The sequence below is a fragment of the Symsagittifera roscoffensis genome, chromosome 7, assembly GCF_963678635.1.
Source record: "Symsagittifera roscoffensis chromosome 7, txSymRosc1.1, whole genome shotgun sequence".
In the NCBI taxonomy this organism is placed as follows: Eukaryota; Metazoa; Xenacoelomorpha; order Acoela; family Convolutidae; genus Symsagittifera; species Symsagittifera roscoffensis.
Genome location: NC_087068.1, coordinates 58927845 through 58946070, shown reverse-complemented (window position 1 = coordinate 58946070; position 18226 = coordinate 58927845). Strand labels below are relative to the sequence as shown.

Genomic DNA, 18226 nt, shown 5'->3' with positions numbered 1-18226 from the left:
TCTCGACGGTTATAGATACCGTGAAAAAAACCAACTTAAGAACGGTCTCATTAAATGGCAATGTACATTTGGAAATTGTAGAGCAGTGGGTTATTTGGACGAACAGCAAGAATTTACCTTAAAAACCGAGCACGCTCATTTACCGAGCCCCTCAAAAATTCAAGCCAAGAAATTTGCTAATGAAGTTCGAGAAAAAGCCGCAAACACCGGTAACGAAAAACTTTTTGGCTGCTTAGAGCAATTTGGAAAAAAAGTAGTCATTGACTTTGAAGCCGCTGTTCGCAACGCCATAAAAAAAATGCAGCCTGATACAGAAATTCAATTCTGTTTCTTCCACCTGGGCCAAGCAGTATGGCGCAATGTACAAAAACTTGGTTTTTCGCGCAAGTACATGGACGATGATGAGTTTCGACTGAATGTCAAAAAAATGATTTGCTTGGCATTCGTTCCCATTGACGACGTTATTTTCGCGTTTGAGGCGCTCCGAAAAGAGGATCCCTCAGAGGAATTCCAGAGTCTAACAGACTACTTCGAAGACACCTATATTGGTGCTTGTCGAGGAAATAGACGCGTCAAACCAAAGTTTGACATTGCCGATTGGAACGTTTTCAATCGGGTGCTCAGCGGAGAACCTCGTACGAACAATGCGTTGGAGGCATGGAATGGCAGCTTCAATAAGTTCGTATCGACAAAGCATCCAGCCCTCCCCAAGTTGATCACCCGATTCAAAGATGAGCAAAAAAACGCCGAAATTAATGTAGAGAGACTGATGTCCGGTGATATTATCAGAAAACAGAAGCCCAAGTATTCAATAGCAAATGATAAACTCGTTCAAAACGCAAAAAACTACAATCGAGACCATATACAGAAGTATTTAAAACTGTGTACCTTCAATGTACATATTTCGTAAAACTTTATGCATAGCAAGTTTGTTTTGATCTTCGAAATTTGTTATTTGATGTTTTACATTTCTTTGGTAAACTGTTGAAAGCCTTCTGACTCTAATCAAATTAGAAAAGTTTTATTGTTCCCTTTTATCTTGTCTCTTTAATCTAAATCGGCCGAATTGTCTTTGGCTGAATTGTCTGAGTTTTTTTGGCTGAATTGTCTGTATTTTAAATCGGCTGAATTGTCTGTGGCTGAATTGTCTCTGCGCCTATTGAAACATATTGATTCCACGAGCTGAGTAAATTGCCGGATAATCGTTTTCTACAAAGGGATTATAGAAATCCAATTAATGAAAGATCATTCAAGGAAATGTTCGAACCAAGAAATAAATAATATAGCATACAGACAGATGGAAGATAGTCAATAAACGCAAGTCAGCAGAAAAAAACTCTGATTTTTGAATTTCACAGAAAAAACCAAATGGTCTAAAAGCTTTTTGAAGTTCTAGAACAACTTAAAGTTCACTCTTTTTGATAAAAGTAACCCAATTTGAGAAAAATGGATCAATAGGTAAAATGTTTTTATTCCGCTGTGATATCTGCACATTAAAATCCATTTTAGAAACAAGAAATTGATCACGTTTTTCATGACCTTTACGATTTTGCTGTTCGATAGAGTTTTCCCTACTTTTACACAGAGGCAAAGCTGCGCGCACTTAACCACTCAGCCAAGGACGCTTAGTCCATCACAAACAAAAGCCGCAAACAGATGCTATGAAATTTCCAATGCTACAGATCGTGCTTATAGCAAAAAGGCCACAAATGAACACTTTTATGAACACTATTATTTGCGAGTTGGGTTAGATACAAAGAAGGTTTGTACTAAAAAATTATCTGCTTGATAGTGTAAACAAAGTAAATGATCTGAACTTGAAAAAAAATTTAAAGTCAAACCGCGAAAAAGTAAATTTGAGACTTTTCTGAACAAAAAATTATCACGACTTCTATAGGAGCCTGAACTACATTCATCTACTCTTAATAATCAAAATTGCAATCGATCTACTCTTGTTCTAAGAACGCAATATAACAACAATATCTTTTAGATTGTACAAAAAATGTGTCATACTAGATTGGATTTTCAGCAGGTTTCAAAATGGACAAGAGTATATTGTTGAAACACAATAGCTGAATCACAATAGACATCAAAATGAAAGAAACGCTGGCAGCATTCTCATACCATCAACATGTAGACAAAAAAAACGAGAAATTTAATAGGGCCAAGCAGCCGAATCTGAATTAGGACTGTGTTGAGCTCGTAAACATATCCTATAGTGCAGGATCAATAATGCCCTTACACTTAACAAGCGTGAAATGAATCTATGTTCGTCTAAAAACAGCAATTGTCAAAGAACAAATGATAACTCTCACAGCGTCACGATTGATGATATGAAAAATTGGTCCAAACATACACTAATGAACAGATTTTATCTAGATAAGAAAGCAATAAATTCCCAAATTGCCAAAAAAATTCATTAAAATGATTTCAATCAATATCTGATTTTTGTTTTGTTCTTTGAAGAGACAATTAACGACGATAAACATACGCAAATGCAGAGGAACTTCTTGAATAAACTGTTGAAAGTCATAGCCATCTAACTATATAATTGAAGAAGAAATCTGGCTGTTCACTTCCAGTAGTTCCGAACTGTATTTAGAAAAACAGAAAGCAAGAGCTACTCACAAAGAAAACCCATAACGTCAGAAAACGGAAGCTGTTAAAATGCAGGTGCAAGAAATTACTTGCAAAAAAAAACAAATAATTCTCAAAAGAAAAAAAGGCTCCAAGCAATTAATGACCAAAACATAATTGAATAAACGCAATAAACTACCTAAACGCAAGAAGCAGCCTTTTGTCCTTACAGACTTTTGCGAATAAAAGATACTTGCTGAGTGCTTCAAAAAATTTTTCTAAAAAGTGGTAATTCGAGCAAAATTATTTTATACCAATTCATCCATCGGCGCACCTTAAATTCAGCGCACCTTAAACTTTTACAGCTTGTCAAATCTCGTCTGAGAAAAACCTATAAAGGAACACTGTTATTTAGGAATTCTCGACAAAATCCCTTAAAACTAACCAAATCACATCTCAGCGGTGGAAAAAAAAATCATTTTACCTCATACCTGGAGTTCTACAAGGATTTCTTCTAGTTTCCCGGCTAGTTTCCACTTGAATCACGTCACTTGAAAACCTGGTTCGGGAATTTAGCTCTGAATATCAGGTTTATGCGGACACTATGATGTACGTCGTCTTACTTCCCTAAGACGGCGAACTACCTCCAAGCTGATGGCTAGTGCAGAATTCAGGATAGCTTTTGTGCTTGTACATCGAATTATCATCATATATACATGATGATATCGTGCCTGTCTAGCATTCAGCTCGCTTTGATTTGAGCAAAAGGACAGGTGTATTGCACCGCTTTATTCTACCAAAATTGTGAACATTTTATGCAAAAAGATTGTTTTCGAGTAGTGGAAGTCCTTGGAGCAGGTTACACGAAAATTGAAAGGGATCTTACCGCATGAATCTTTTTGAAAGTGTCTGAAAATTCTTCAAATACAGTATTCAAACGAATCTTTTCATATTGACTTTATATTGCTGAGCAATTTTTGTTTCAGTTGATACTGCCTTTGCGAAATGAAACAGGTTTGACGTACTTTGAAACTCGGAGTAATTAAATCGGATGACATTTAGTGCCCGAAAAGGAATTTAAGGAGCGATTAGAAAGCCTTCAGGCTCGATCGGCAGGAAAAGGATGTGGTAAATAAAACCAAAGGGGAAGGGGCACTTGACTCGCGAGGCGTATAAACCCCTTAAATAGCGACTGCAATTGGGGCTAAAATTTGCTGATGATGAGGAGCTATAATTTAATGTGAGTGACGGGCTGCTAGGAATTCTTTTTAAGACTATGGTCCAAAGACTATTTTTAATACTCTGATCGGATATTCTGGAAAAGGGTGGGAAAACAGTTACTTACGTGGTCGATGTTCATCTCCAGACTCTCCCTTGGGAGCATCCTCAGCACCCTCCTCTGTGCGTCTAGCTTCCTCGCATCTATCGCCTGTTTGGAGTCCTTCGCAAAGTGTAGTTTGTATCTGTTCGCATCGTACCTATCAAATCAACACACTTATCATGAGTGGAGAGAGGAGCAGTGGTAGAATGGGTAAGTCCCAGCCTCTCAGTCCAAAGATTGCAGGTTCGAGGCCCACCATGATCTGAGCTCACTGCCAACGGGTTAGGCAACAACTCTCGGGCCAGATAAAAATAGCCAAAAATTTTATAAATAGCCAAAAAAGTTGGTGTGATTATCAGATTTTTTTCTGAGGCCTCAAAGGATATCATTCTTATTGTTCCCATTTAAGTATATGATGATTTTTTGTCACGCAAAATCAGGTATTTCACAGACAATTTATATCCCTTTAACGCTTGCTCTATCATTCGAGTTTTGGATTCCAATATATTTGGAAAAAAGACAGTGACGATAGAAAATGATCTGACAAATTCCGTTTTGAAGCTTATTTTTGCAGAAGTCAAACTTATAAGTAGAAGCCGGGTAAAACATGTTAGATAACATTACGCGTTGCTAGCAGTTGGAAGTGAGTTTCCGAAACAACTCAGCGAGTGCTTCTTAGAAGTAGAGCCATTGCGAGATGCAGTTGGCTGTTCATTGATCCTCTTCACAGCTACCACTGATTGGTACGGCTGACTGCATACGGACACGTTGTCAGTCGACCCTTCAAAAAGAAACAAAACATAACAAGCATAGCCGGTTAATATGCAATTAGCACAGAAGATTCCGATCAAAATCTTAGAAAAAATATACTTGCAATTGGCACAGAAAGTTCCGATCAAAGTAAAGCCGTTTTTAGTGTCTTTTTTTCAAATTAGTGTCGTTTTTTTTTTCAAATTAGTGTTGTTTTTTTTTCTTCAAATTAGTGTCGTTTTTGTGTGTGATGTGACAAAAAAAGGATCTGAGCTAAAAAAATAAAAATTGGGCATATTCTGAACTCGACGCCATTTGCATTCTGGCGAACCAGGAGTCGGATCCACCACGTGAAAGCGGCGTCGTTTGGATTCACAAAATGGCGCTAAAAACTCCGAAAACTTAACTAAAATTTCAAGGTTTAAATTTAACATAAATCACTTGGCCCATTCCAATGATAAATTCTGCTACCTGATTTTGTGTGGAAAAAAAAAACTAAAACACACCCGAATAGAAAATTCCTCCCCATTTTCAATGGTCGGAACATTAAGGCTACTATAAATTTCACAAAATTGATTTCTTAAAAGTTGATTTCAACGACGAGTTAAAATCAAGTAAAATCATTTGAAAAATAGGCTACTACTTATTGCTTTAAACACAGGGGCAAAATTATACTTCCCAAAGACAAGCAAAACTAAGGAGAAACTTGAACACCTTGTGAAGTGATTTGTTTCTCGTCTACTTAATCGTGAAAGAACGAAATAGCTTGAGTTAACTCAATTTCGCAGCCAGATTATTCGCCACCATTAGAAAGCATTAAAACAAGACCGCTAGGCCCTCAATGTTCCGAACGCCCCTTAATCCAAATCAAATAGTTTTTCAGGAAAAGAAAATATTGAAAACTATAAATTTTGGACAATATCGAAGATCAAGTGTGAAAATTTGAGTCGTACGAAACTAATACCACCGACTAGCTAGCCTCAATTCAATTTGGAACAATTTTGCTGTGCGGGATAATTCACAACGCTCAAAATTTATTAAGATGCGTTAAAATTTCAGCAATTCGAAGAAAAATCTTCAAAGCGCGCATAAATTAGTCCAGAGAATGGCTAAATCGGCATTTTTCAAACTCCCAAACCCTCGCGAAAAGTGATCGGGGGTAAAATATCATTTAAACTTGATTTCAGGAAGTCAATATATTTAATGCGGCATAACGTTTTTTTGTTAAAAACTATTATTTCAAGTAATGAACGCAAGTAAAAAGAAAAAACACTGACTTTGTTGAAAACATCTCAAATTCGAATTTCAAAGAACAAAATAGCCCTTTAAATTCTTTCAATTTCTGGAACAATTTATGATTGGCGCTTTTCTGTTAACATTAACCCAACTTGAGAAAACCGGATCAATAGGTAAAGTTTCTATTCCGCTGGAATTCTAAAAATTAAATCCCACTTTCGAAACTAGAAATCTTTTACGTTTTTCTTGCGCCATTTCCACGTTTGAATTTACGTCACTTTCAGCAGATGAATTTCAATTGAAATCAAAAAAGGCAGATATACCTAAGTGCATTCATAAAGACATTAATATGCCTGAATGTACATCAGTTGTTATTAAAGCATGCTATTTCTTGAAAAAAAAACAATAAAAAATCAGCAACACATATTTAGGAGCGTTTGACTGCGTTCATTACTCTTGAAAAAACCACACCAAGCATACATATTCCGTTTTCTTCAAAAATTGGAACAATGAAAATGCGAATTAGGGCGCAGTAATTATCCAATTGGTCAAATTGCAATTTTTGAACGCGCATGAAATCGTGAAAGGATAACAAATAATAAACCTTAAATTTTGAGTTCGCGCCATCAGAATCTTCAGATGGTATAAAATTAATGACAATAACGGATAATAACATCCTCAGCATCGATTATAAGTATTGCTAGATTATATATAGATACGGTAACAAAATTTCACACAGAAAATGAACAAAATTATGCAACTTCAGCTGGCAAACCTAACCGCAAACAGTTGGAAAAGAGTAATGAACGCAAGGAAACTGAAAAAAAAATACTGACTTGATTTTTCAAAAATCTTCAACTTTTGAATTTCGAAGAAAAAAATAGATGGCCTTAAAGCTCTTTGAATTTATTTGTAGAACAATGTATGATGGACACTTGTTTGCTAAAACTAACCCCATTTGAGAAAACTGGATCAATAGGCAAAACTTTTATTTCGCTGGGAAACCTGATGATTAATTTCCGTTTTCGAAATCAGAAGTCGATCACGTTTTTCGTGACCTTTACACTTTATCTGTTCGATAATGAAGTTTGCCTTCCTAACAATGGAAATGCACTTAACTTTAAAAAAATCACAAGTCAAATGGCCAAAAATCAAAACTGAGCGTGAACAAATTTTAATACTTTTTCCTGAAAAAAAAACAAAAAAAATCAGCAAGACCTATATAAGAGTACTCACTATGTTCATTACTCTTAAAAATTCTTGAAACACTTTTGATTGAAAAACCCATCGCCAACGGACAGTTGCATAAGTTTCAATGAACTCGCGGAAACAGAAAAAAACTGACTTGTTTAAAAAAAAAATTTCGAATTTTAAAGTATAAAAATATAGTATTTAAGATGTTTGAACAAAACTTATGAATGTCAACTCAATTTGAGAAAATTGGATCAATGAGCAAAGCTTTTTTCTGCTCAGAAATCTGAAAATTTAAATCCACTTTCGAAAGTGGAAATCGATCGCATTTTTCGTGAACTTTCCACTTGTGCTGTTCGATAATGGAGTTTGTCTTACTTTTAAAAAAGAAAATGAACACAAAAAAACAGAAAAAAATGAACACAGAAAAAAAAATCATCACGAACTATATAAGTCTTCACTACATTCTTCGCCTCAAATAAATTTCGCAAACTAACAACTTCAGTTTCACATTCAACACGTCCAATTTTAAATGCTAAAACAGTTGAAAGATTTTCTGGAAAGTTGTCCGTTCCTCTAAAGGTAATACGTCAGTGTTAGAGGACCACGCCGTTACCATTATTCTCGGATAAAATCGATTTCAAATGCTTTTACGTACAACACAAAAATGTAACACTCATAAATGCCACAAAGCAAAAAAGGCCTCGGTGGCCCCCTGGTTTTTATTTGCCCAGAAGTTGAGAAATCTAATCAAGTGGCAAAACCCTCAAAGACGTGAGGGCAAGCTGGTCTTTGCACGGTTCACCTTAAACATAGTAAGCCCTATAGTTATCATCTAATTTAAGGACCTTTTTACACTTTTATTTATTTATTTAATTTTTTATTTATTTATTTACCTCTCTGTAAATAATGTCCTTCAAACGTGAAAGAGTTCAAAAGTGGCATCTCCCGAAGCCCACAAAACGTAAGTCTTCGGAATGATACTAGACTGTGTTCAACTTTGCCCAGCAGTTACAACTTAAAAAATAGAATCTTTGATTATCCCTACCCTCACTACTAATCTACCCAACCGATCGACAGCAAGGATTCCGACCGACGCATTCATCAATCTGCGCAACCTCGAAGACACAAGGAAAGATCAAAATTTTAAATTTTATCAGATAAAACGATATTTGTAAATTAGGGCTCTATTTTTTTGCTTTAAAAACAGGGGAAAACTAGTACTTCTCAAAAGCACGTAAAATTAAGATAAAATTGAAGACGCCGTGTGAAGAACAAAGTGATCTACTTCTCGTATACCAAATCATAAAGAAAATGAATATATTATCACAACACTACGTGTAGATTACCTCGTGTTTAGATAATCACCGGTATCAAAAAATTCCGATTTTTTCATTTTTACCCAATGAAAAATTCTCAACTTTTTGTGAGAATTTAAAAAATATTAAACAATAGATATGGATGTTTGTTGTGCACTAGTTCTTAACCCATCATTAAAACATCCTGCGATAGTTCGAGAATATAAGGACTTAACTGACAAAAGAATTGATAAAAAACGTTATTTTAATAAAACTGTTGCCATCTTTGTCGTTAAATGATGAATTTGAGCTAACTTTATTAATTAATTGTTTATCTAGGACTAACATCTTAAGGGCTTTGTGCTTAGCGTTTGTCCTAGATCGACAAAGTATTAACAATAAAAATTTATTGCTCTAAATGTCATTGATAATGCCCGCTGGAAAAGTTTAATTTAAATTTTTTAAACTCAATTTGACATGATTTCGCAGATTAATTCACCACCATAGGTAAGCGTTAAAAGAAAATTGCTTATTATAGCGCACAGTAATTATCCACACACAGGCGAAGCTGCGCTTCGCAAACACTAGCTACAAAAAAGCAGCATCATTATTAAGTGAAATAAGAAACATAGCCAAGTAAAAGTTGGAAAAAGCTAATGAACGCACGGAAACTGAAGAAAAAAAGTGACTTGTTTTTTCAAGAGCTTTCAACAACTTGGGAATTTCGAAGAAACAAAACTAGATGGCCTTAGAGCTCTTTGAACTTGTAGAACAAATTATGATGGACACTTTTTTGTTAGAACTAAAACAAATTGAGAAAACTGGATGAATACGTAAATCTTTTATTTCGCTGGGAAACCTGATGATAGCTAATTTCTATTTTCAAAAACATAAGGTTGGCCACATTTTTCGTTACCTTTACACTTTTGCTGTTCGATATTGGAGTTTGTAACAATGGAAATGCGCTGAACTTAAGAAATCACCAGTCAAACCGTGAAAAATCAAAACTGAGCGTGATAAAACTTTAAGACTTTTTCCTGAAAAAAAAAACAGCAAGACCTATATAAGAGTATTCAACACGTTCATTACTCTTTAAAATAGAAATAAACCTCGAATTAGTACAACTTTGCTACGCATCGGACTTAAAACTGCAGCCTCGAGATTTGGAATCTCACGCCCTGCCCTCTCGTCCACGAACGTTTAGCAATCTGCAAACACTAATCAGAGATAAAGCAGCTATATAAGCTAATAAATTGCTAATGCGACGTATCAAAAGTGGCAGCACATACGAATAGATTCAATTTTGCATGTAAAAACTTGGAATATAACAAACTGAAGGCATCCACAGTTACTTTCCATGTAGTAAATTGGAAAGCAACAGGCCACAACATTAAGAGTGACACACACTAACCACTCAGCCACAAAAGCTTAAAAGTAAGCAGAAAAAAGAAGAATAAACACTAGCAACAAATAAAGCAGAGAACAGATGCTACGCAATTTCCAATGCTTCAGTGAAATTTCCAAATAAGTGAACACTTTTATTTGCGAGTTAAGTTGGAAAAAAAGAAGGTTCGTAATAACAAACTATGCTGACGCTAGTCACCTGTAATGGAATAGAAAATACCTCACCTCACCCTTTGAATATCTATACTGAAAGAAGTTCCTTTCTTTTCAACATTCCCCCCAAGAACTTTCCCCCTCAAAACAACTGACATCGAACCCTCTGAAGAACCACTTGCCCGTTCCAGCAGAAGAATTCACTCCCAGGCGTTACAGTGCCTTCCTCCACACTTACCTCAAGCGGATTGATTGTTACATAACTGTTCCCACAGTTTTCCTCACACACCACTTTCCACCTTAACTGTTCACAGAACACAACCTTTTTGACCCAAAAAGACATGCAGGCAGTTCTGTCCGATGAAAACCATTTGCACTCCTTGAAAAATGACCGTAGATTAGATTCAATACCAAAGCAATTTCTGTGAACAAATATTCTAAAGAGAAAATAGTATAGTACCCGATTGCAATAAGCTGTCATATCGGCTGTTCAACATTGCAACAATTAAACTGCCTGTTTATTACCAATGTAAACATGTTTTACCTCTCGCTGATGCTTCCGACACCTCATCTTCGTCGTCACTGTCTTCGGAAGACTCAAGATTGTCCACTGGTACAGTCTCCTCCAAATCATCCAATACTTCATTGCTTCCAGCACCTGGAACTCGAAAGTCTAGTACACTTGATTTTCTAGGAAAAGTTCATTCGGGAAAAATTTAACTTAAAATTGCAACTGCTTAAATTCGTAGAAGCATCTGATCTCAGAAAACGCTTCTTTTACGAAACGAATCACAAAAATAACGAATTCATCTATAATGGTTACTCAAAAAGAATTGAGTGTTCTCTCAAAGTTAGCTTATGAAAAATGTCCATATTTTCTCCCCCCTAATTCGATTTGGGGAGGGGGGGGGGGGAATTGTACGGTTGATCCCATGGAACAAATCACAAAAGTAAATCTAGTGGACGACAATATAAAATAGATGACAATTTTGTCTAAAGATTTTGTCAATATAATAATGCTAAAGATGACAGCACTTCAACAAGTTCACACACATAGCAACTTAAATCGAAGCAACCCAACACGCCACATTCTAATTTAACACAAGTTGTTTCGACTTTCGAAGAAAGTGTGAAAAATATATGCCTCGGGTGTTTTTTTATTCAGTCAACTTTCGGATTTTTATCTAAGCCTTTTTGACAAATTTTTTTCCACCATCTGAAAGATTTTGCTGTCCTGAGTTGAGTTTGAAAGGTATTTCACCACTGATATTTTTCGGAAATTTGGGATAATTCGGTCAATTTGGGATAACTGTTCCGACTTTCGAAAAAAACGGAATATTTATGCTTGGTGTGGTTTTTTCTTATTCAGTCAATTTTCGGCAATGGGAAATAATAGTTTTTAACGAAAAAGTTTTATGCGCCATTGAAGATATCGACTCCCTGAAATCAAATTTAAAAATATATTTTACCTCCCCTCCAATCATTTTTGAAAAGGTTTGGGAGTTTGAAAATTGTCAATTTGACCATGCTCTGGACTAATTTATGCGCACTTTGAAGATTCTATCCACACTTTTGAAAACGTAACACGAATTATTTATGCGTGGCGAATTATCCCGCACAACGAAATCGTATTAAAATTGAATTGCGGCTAGCTAATCGGTCGCATTAACTTCGCAGGACTCAAATTTTTACACTTATCTTTGACATCGTCCAAAATTCATAGTTTTTCAAAATTTTCTTTTCCCAAAAATCTATTCGATATAGATTAAGTGGCAGTGGGAACATTCAGGGCTTTGCCGTGATATATGAGCAGTCTTGTTTTATTAATACGCGATATATGGCGTTCTTATAACAGCTAAGTATAGTCTTTTTAGTTTACATAAGCGTGAGGAGGATAAATTGAACAAATGGAAAAAGTATCCTTTTTCTTTTTTTTCCGATAGTTTTTTCAATTTTTCAAACAAAAAACTTTTAAATCGATTTTAAAGTTCAGTTGGAACATTCAGGGCTTCAATGTGATACACGAACAGTCTTTTGGTTGATCTTATTAACTCACTTTAAAAATAGGAGCCTAAATTATGGGAACTGCCTGATTAGTGTTTTAGTTAACTTATTTTATAATTTCGGTTGTTCTTGAATTAAAAAGTCTATTTAAAACTTGGATCAACGATACAATTTCCCCCTAAAACGATTTAGTGGGGCGAAGATGTGGATTTATTATAAGCTTACTTTGAGTAAAGCCTAGACTTGTTCAGAATGAACCGTATTATTAAAGAAAACTGAGTCAAAACATTAATTTGTGTAATTAACAGCAAACGAATGCAATCCCGCATAAAAAATTTGAAAGTATAAAATGCACATTTTATACAGAATTAGTTTTCAGAATTAATACATGCTTGGGGAGGCCATTTTACGGTAGGTCACTTAAAGGGGGATTATACGGTTGATCCTACAATACGTTAATTTTCATCTACTTAACAACCTCCTCCCATCCCTTTCAAGAAGGTTTATTATACGTTACTTGGGATCTACTTAACAATCTCTCACCCCCCCCTTTCAAGAAAGGGGGGTTGTTAAGTAGATTAAGTTAGTCGAGTTCTGGACCAATCAGAATGCAGCAAATTCGAATTCTCAATAGAACGCTCTAGTGCTTGATTACTATTTATTTATAGGTGGAAACTGTACCCCTCCCTATGGAAGTAGATACTGTAGGGAGGGGGCAGATTGTTAAGTAGATCCTTTAATTGTATGGTACCGGAGAAATACATTCTTTTCTCTTTTCTTTTTTGAGAGAATTGCCGTTTTTGAAATCTCATCACCGATTGGGTGTGAGGGAGAATTGTGTGGAATGAGTCGTACCTGAGAAGGGAGCATGTGATCTCAGTTCTGCCTTCAGAGCAGCTGCCAATGAGCACTCACTCAGTTTACACTGTGCATAGCTGATGTCGCTTCTACTTTGACTGGTGCAGTTGGGGTCTGTGTTTATGTTGTCGTTTGATTGGTCGAAAGAAGCACTTTTGATGAACTCTCGTCTTTTCTCCCGCTTAGCCTAAATATCAGAAAATATGGCCGAATGAAATTGCAAAAATGTCAAGGAACGAAACAAAAGACGGCGAAAAAGGCAATTGCCAGCAAAAAACTGACATGAAGACCAAATTCATGAACCGACAACTAAGCCGACGAAACTTGGGTAGTCACCCGTTGAGACGAAACTATCTGTCATGACGAGCGGGAAAAAACACGAAAACATTCAAAAGTATCGAATAGACAAGAACAGTTTAAGCAGCAGAGACGCACTAAAAAATTTAAGTATTAGCCAGATGTCTGTTGACGCAAATGATTCAGTGATTTTGTTGAGAAGGTTAACCAGAAAAAATGTTAAGAAATCATGGAAAAGAAGAGACAATCGCTATGGGCTTCAAACCTCGAATCTCCTCATTTAGAGTCACACGCCTTAGGGGCGGATTTAGGGGGAGGGGGACTCAAGTCCCCCTTTGAACTATTTTTAGATATCAATTTGTGGTGACGGACCCTAAAAACTCCTAAGAGTGTGTTTGGCGCCAATACACACTAAATTCGAGGGAGGAGCGCGCGCCGAAAAAAAACACAATTTTTTGGTCAAAATTTTCCAAATGCCTAAAAACGCTTTTTTGGCCTGCTTTTTAAAAATTTTGACATGCTCAACTCTGGCTTGAAAAAGTAGCGTCATAATACAAAACAGTTCTCTTGTGTAAAAGCTGTTAACAAAAAACCTTGAACAATTTTCTAGAAATTAATTTTAAAATTTCACTACAATGCGGTTTTGTGATCTGAAACAATTTAGGACAGGAGCGGATACACATCGTTAACACAAGGAGACAAGACTGCTCGTATCAGGGCTTTAAATATATCTCAGTGTCGGTACACAGACACACTTTGCTTCACCATTAAAATGGCTGCTTAACAAATCACACATGATTCGACACGGACAACAATTAATTCCTTTTAAATAAGCGCAAATAGCCCACATTGCTTCAATAATGCGCGAACTTTGCAATAATATTTGAGAACTACATAAGTCAAATTGGCCACGCGCTTGAAAACGAAACTCCATTTGAGCAATAAATATAAAAATAACTATTCTACCATTCATAAAGCAAATATGTAACAACTATCTTTCCGACCACTCACGAGAAAAAGGGCTTCAAATTAGACAGATCACACTAAAGGAAGCTGCACTTCGCAAACACAAGCGAGAAAACGGCAAAAACTAGCTCTAAAAAGGCGAAAACAAATTGACTTAAAGAACTAGAGTTGAACCTCCGACCTAGAGATTGCGTGCCTCACGTCCTCGCCTCTGCTCCACGCTCGCTTAAAAATTGACTACCATTAGTTTCCAATATTGCAGCTACAGATGATATTGAATTACCAATGCATGGAAATGTACTAAAAGCCATCAAGTTGTTTCGTAATTTACACTACGCTCAGTTTGTGTCATCACCGAGATAGAGAGCTACTCAATTTCATATATATTTCACTAAATGTGTCTGAGTAACAGGCGGAAACATTCAGACTTGAGAGAAAGTTTTCAATTATATTTTGGAACCAGGTACTCTCTTCTTTCAGCTTTCTCTTTGGTTGAGATAGATGGCGTAAAAACCTTAGGTCGTAAACCCTTATCGCCGCTCCAAAAAACTGAACTGGCGTAAAATCTTAGGTCGAAGTTCTTTATTGCTTCCGTTTGTCGCTCCAAAAAATCTACACAGAGGCGAAGCTGAGCTTCGCACCAATTGCGATAGAAAACAAGAGAGTCGCTAGTTTCGAAAAACTAAGTCTATCGATATGGCTAGTTTTGAAACAAAAACGAGCCAAGACAATAGAATGTGAAACAAGCATATAAGAAAAGTTATCAAGCCGGAAATACCTTAGCAGAAACCCTTTCGGCCGAATTTAAAAATATATATATATCAAGTCCCCCGCACACTCAAACAAACAAACACACACAAACTTTATTCACGCGCCAAATGAAACTATATGAGGCCCCTATTCCGATATAATATTGGCCGAAACCTATTACGCCGAAAAAAGGAAAATACAAAACAACTAAGCCGAAAAAAAATTAAGACTAAAAAAAATATTAATCCACCTCAGTCTCAAAACATACACAGCTTGCGAAACGACGCAATGTGAGGCGACTAAGCCGATGTAATATAGGCCCAAACTTATCAAGCCGAAACACACAAAAAAAGTCAAAAAATTTTAAGACTAAAAAGAAGTCATTAAGTCACCCTCACCCTCAAAGCACATACGCGCACACAAAAAAGTTTTTCGCCCATCGAAAGGCGCAATATGCGGCCATTAAACCGAAATAAAATAGGCCGAAACTTATCAAGCCGAAAAAAAGCCGACAAAAATTGTTGTCATGAAAAACTATAATTTGTATTCAAATTTTTAGCGTTTTGTGCAATTCAAAGGAGAACATAAAAACTATGTTTCTCATGAAATTACTAGAAATATGGCCACTAAGCTGATAGAAATTAGGCCAAAGCCTATTAAGGCGAAAAAGGACAAAACAAAAAAAAACTTCAACAAATCGAGTTGGAAAAATCACAACCAACAACAAAAGCAAATTATGAAGAGGACGGACATTTAAAATAACAAACTCAACCATGCTTAATATTTGCAACCGATTAGAGCAGGATTTGCAAAAAGGAAGAAAGAGTCCAGAAGTGAGTCCTTACGGGGAAAAAAGTGTAGTACCCGATTGCAATACCCTTGCTTATTGCAAGGGTAACGACTATGATTAAAAGCAAATGAAAAGAAGAGCCAAAATTCGAAAAAAAAACTTCAAAAATTGTACCTTCAAAAATTATAGAAAAAATCCTGGATTAAAACTACCTGCGCCATTAGAAACTCAAGAAGAGCTTTCGGGAAGCTAGAAAGAAGCCGAACCTTCAAAAAGTCCTTTCTGCTGGAATCGAACTCCAATCCTATCTCGTCTCAAGTATGGGTGTTACCACTTTGTCAAACGCTCATTGAATTTGAATTTATAATACAGCACCAATAAACACAGCAATAAAGTAAATGCGCAACCAAACAAATGCGTTGTCTTTTGGCACGCGCTCCCTACCCCCCCCCCCCCCCCCCCTAAAAATAAATTCAGCCCTGGGTTGTTCTAGTTACATAAACCGATTTTGGGTCACAAACTAACCTGCAGTTGTATTTTTTTCTGCTTCTGGCTGAAAGGCTGTTTTCTTCTTCCTTGGGGCATTTCTGTTTTGAATGGTCGAATTCTTGAGTCAACTTTAATTGAACAAAACTCAGCTCTCAATAAATGTCTCGATTAGTTTTTATCAGTAATTGATTGAACTATTGACGGGAAAGGAAACGTATTATGGAAATGCTGATTTTAAAATTCACTTGGGATTCACGCGGGAAGATTTGGCACCAACGATTTTTCTCGTTTATTACCAATTTATTAAGCCCCTTTTGACCAATTGGATTTAATCAATCCGCTTGAGAGACGAAAATCATGCTAACGCAATGCTTGATTCCAACTTCTGATGACGCAGGTAAAAACAAGCGAAAGGGAAATTTCAAGCCCTTCGAAAAAACAAAGCAGACTTGACTTTAAATAGAAAATGTCTCAATCTTCTTTTTTAAAGGAAGTTCACTTAACATCAGTGTGCATTAAACTGGACAAAATTTTAAGAGTGCAAAATTGCTAATGAGCTTTTTTTAGGCTATAGATTGTCAAGACTACTTTTAAAGCCAAAATCAAAACAATTTTAGGAATTATGTAAGTCGGAATGCAGGAAACAAGGTAGAATAAAACGCAATTTCTCTAATCAATATTTTATTGAATTACCAAAAAGGCAATTAAGCTTTGCGTCAAGTATCAATTATCAAACAAGACTGAGGAAAAAAGTGCGACATTGAAACGAATTGTGGCTTGCGATCATTATACATACACAGTTACAGCAGCGACATTTTTCTAATCAAATCTCTAAAGAGATAATCAATAAGCCAATCTCTTCTGAGTAAAGTCATCTTCTCCTTGACACAGAAGAACTATCGTGACAGAACAATGCAATTTAGTTCACATAGTATCGAACAAAACAGTCAACTTATCTGAAAAAAGGATCACTTTTGTACAAAATTAACATTTTATTCCGACAACTCCATTAGGAGATTACATGTTAATCTTCTCTCTGCAATCATTTGATAGCTTACCAATTCCATTAGGGATCAAACTGATATTGGTGAAAAAGAGGCAGTTAATGTAAAACATCGCGCATTCAGAAGAGTCCAAAAGCAGAAGATTTACATGGCTAATTAGCATAACAGGAGTTTCGATGCTGCCTTTTCTCCATTTTAGCGAAAATAGAACAAAAATATCAACGAAATGCATTGAGCATCAAAAAGTTTGAGTTTTGAATTAATTAATGGATCACGTTTCATCGCCTCAAGTTTACTCAATTTCAAATTTGTCATGGCCGTTTTTGATAATGGTGCAATTTTGGCTAACCTGATCAAAAGAACTCGCACTAATTGTGACACATATTTGATTTAAAATGTTCAACGGAAACGGATACAACTTATCAATCATTTTCCAAAATCAAACGAAAAATTATCTCTTAACGTACAATAACCAAGAAGAACAAGGATAGCAAGTACCACAGAACGTTCCGACCACATTTATAAAAAAAATAATGTTTTACTTTCTTCTTCAAATTAGTGTCGTTTTTTGAGCGTGAAGTGATGAGAGAACTATGCAAGCGCCTAGTAAATTAGTGATTTACGCACAATAATTGACGACAATTTTTTTTTTAATTGTTCTAATTTTTCGCAGATTCTGAGCCTAAATGAACAATTTTTATTTAAGAAACGTAACTCGATCGTTTGATTTGCTGGAAAATAGAGTAAAACTCAAAAATTTCAAACCAGTTATTCTCAATATTGAGACAGCTTTCAGAGAACTTCAAAAATGTACTTCAATCACGTCCACGTTCGAAAATCAAAGAAAATATATCACATTCAAGCTATTTCACATTTACGAATCTATAATTCCGGTTGGAATTCTGATAATTGAGAGATTGTGGAACTAAGTGTCTTCACGTTTTTTCGTGCCATTTGCCATGTGAACTTGAAAAAAAATCAAATGTCAAACCGCGACAAATGAAATTTGAGCATGATCAATTGACATTTTCCGACAAGACAAAACAAAAAACCATACGACCTAAGCAAGTGTCGTCACTTAATTCAATGACCTTTGAAAAAAATAAAGTGATAAATAACCGACAACTCATTTCGTTCG

At 35.8% G+C, this 18226-nt stretch overlaps 1 protein-coding gene across 1 annotated transcript in view; it reads right to left on the bottom strand.

Moving 5' to 3' along the window:
• Positions 1-17036, bottom strand: part of LOC134852098 (guanine nucleotide-binding protein-like 1) — a 53723-nt gene extending 36687 nt beyond the window's left edge. The window contains exons 1-5 of the mRNA XM_063868377.1: positions 16121-17036; positions 12790-12979; positions 10475-10588; positions 4523-4679; positions 3923-4055 (exon numbers count right to left, since the gene is read on the bottom strand). Of these exons, the coding sequence (XP_063724447.1) occupies positions 3923-4055; positions 4523-4679; positions 10475-10588; positions 12790-12979; positions 16121-16180 (654 nt within the window). The 5' untranslated portion in view covers positions 16181-17036. The remainder of the gene's footprint in view (positions 1-3922; positions 4056-4522; positions 4680-10474; positions 10589-12789; positions 12980-16120) is intronic.
• Between the last annotated feature and the right edge of the window lie 1190 nt (positions 17037-18226).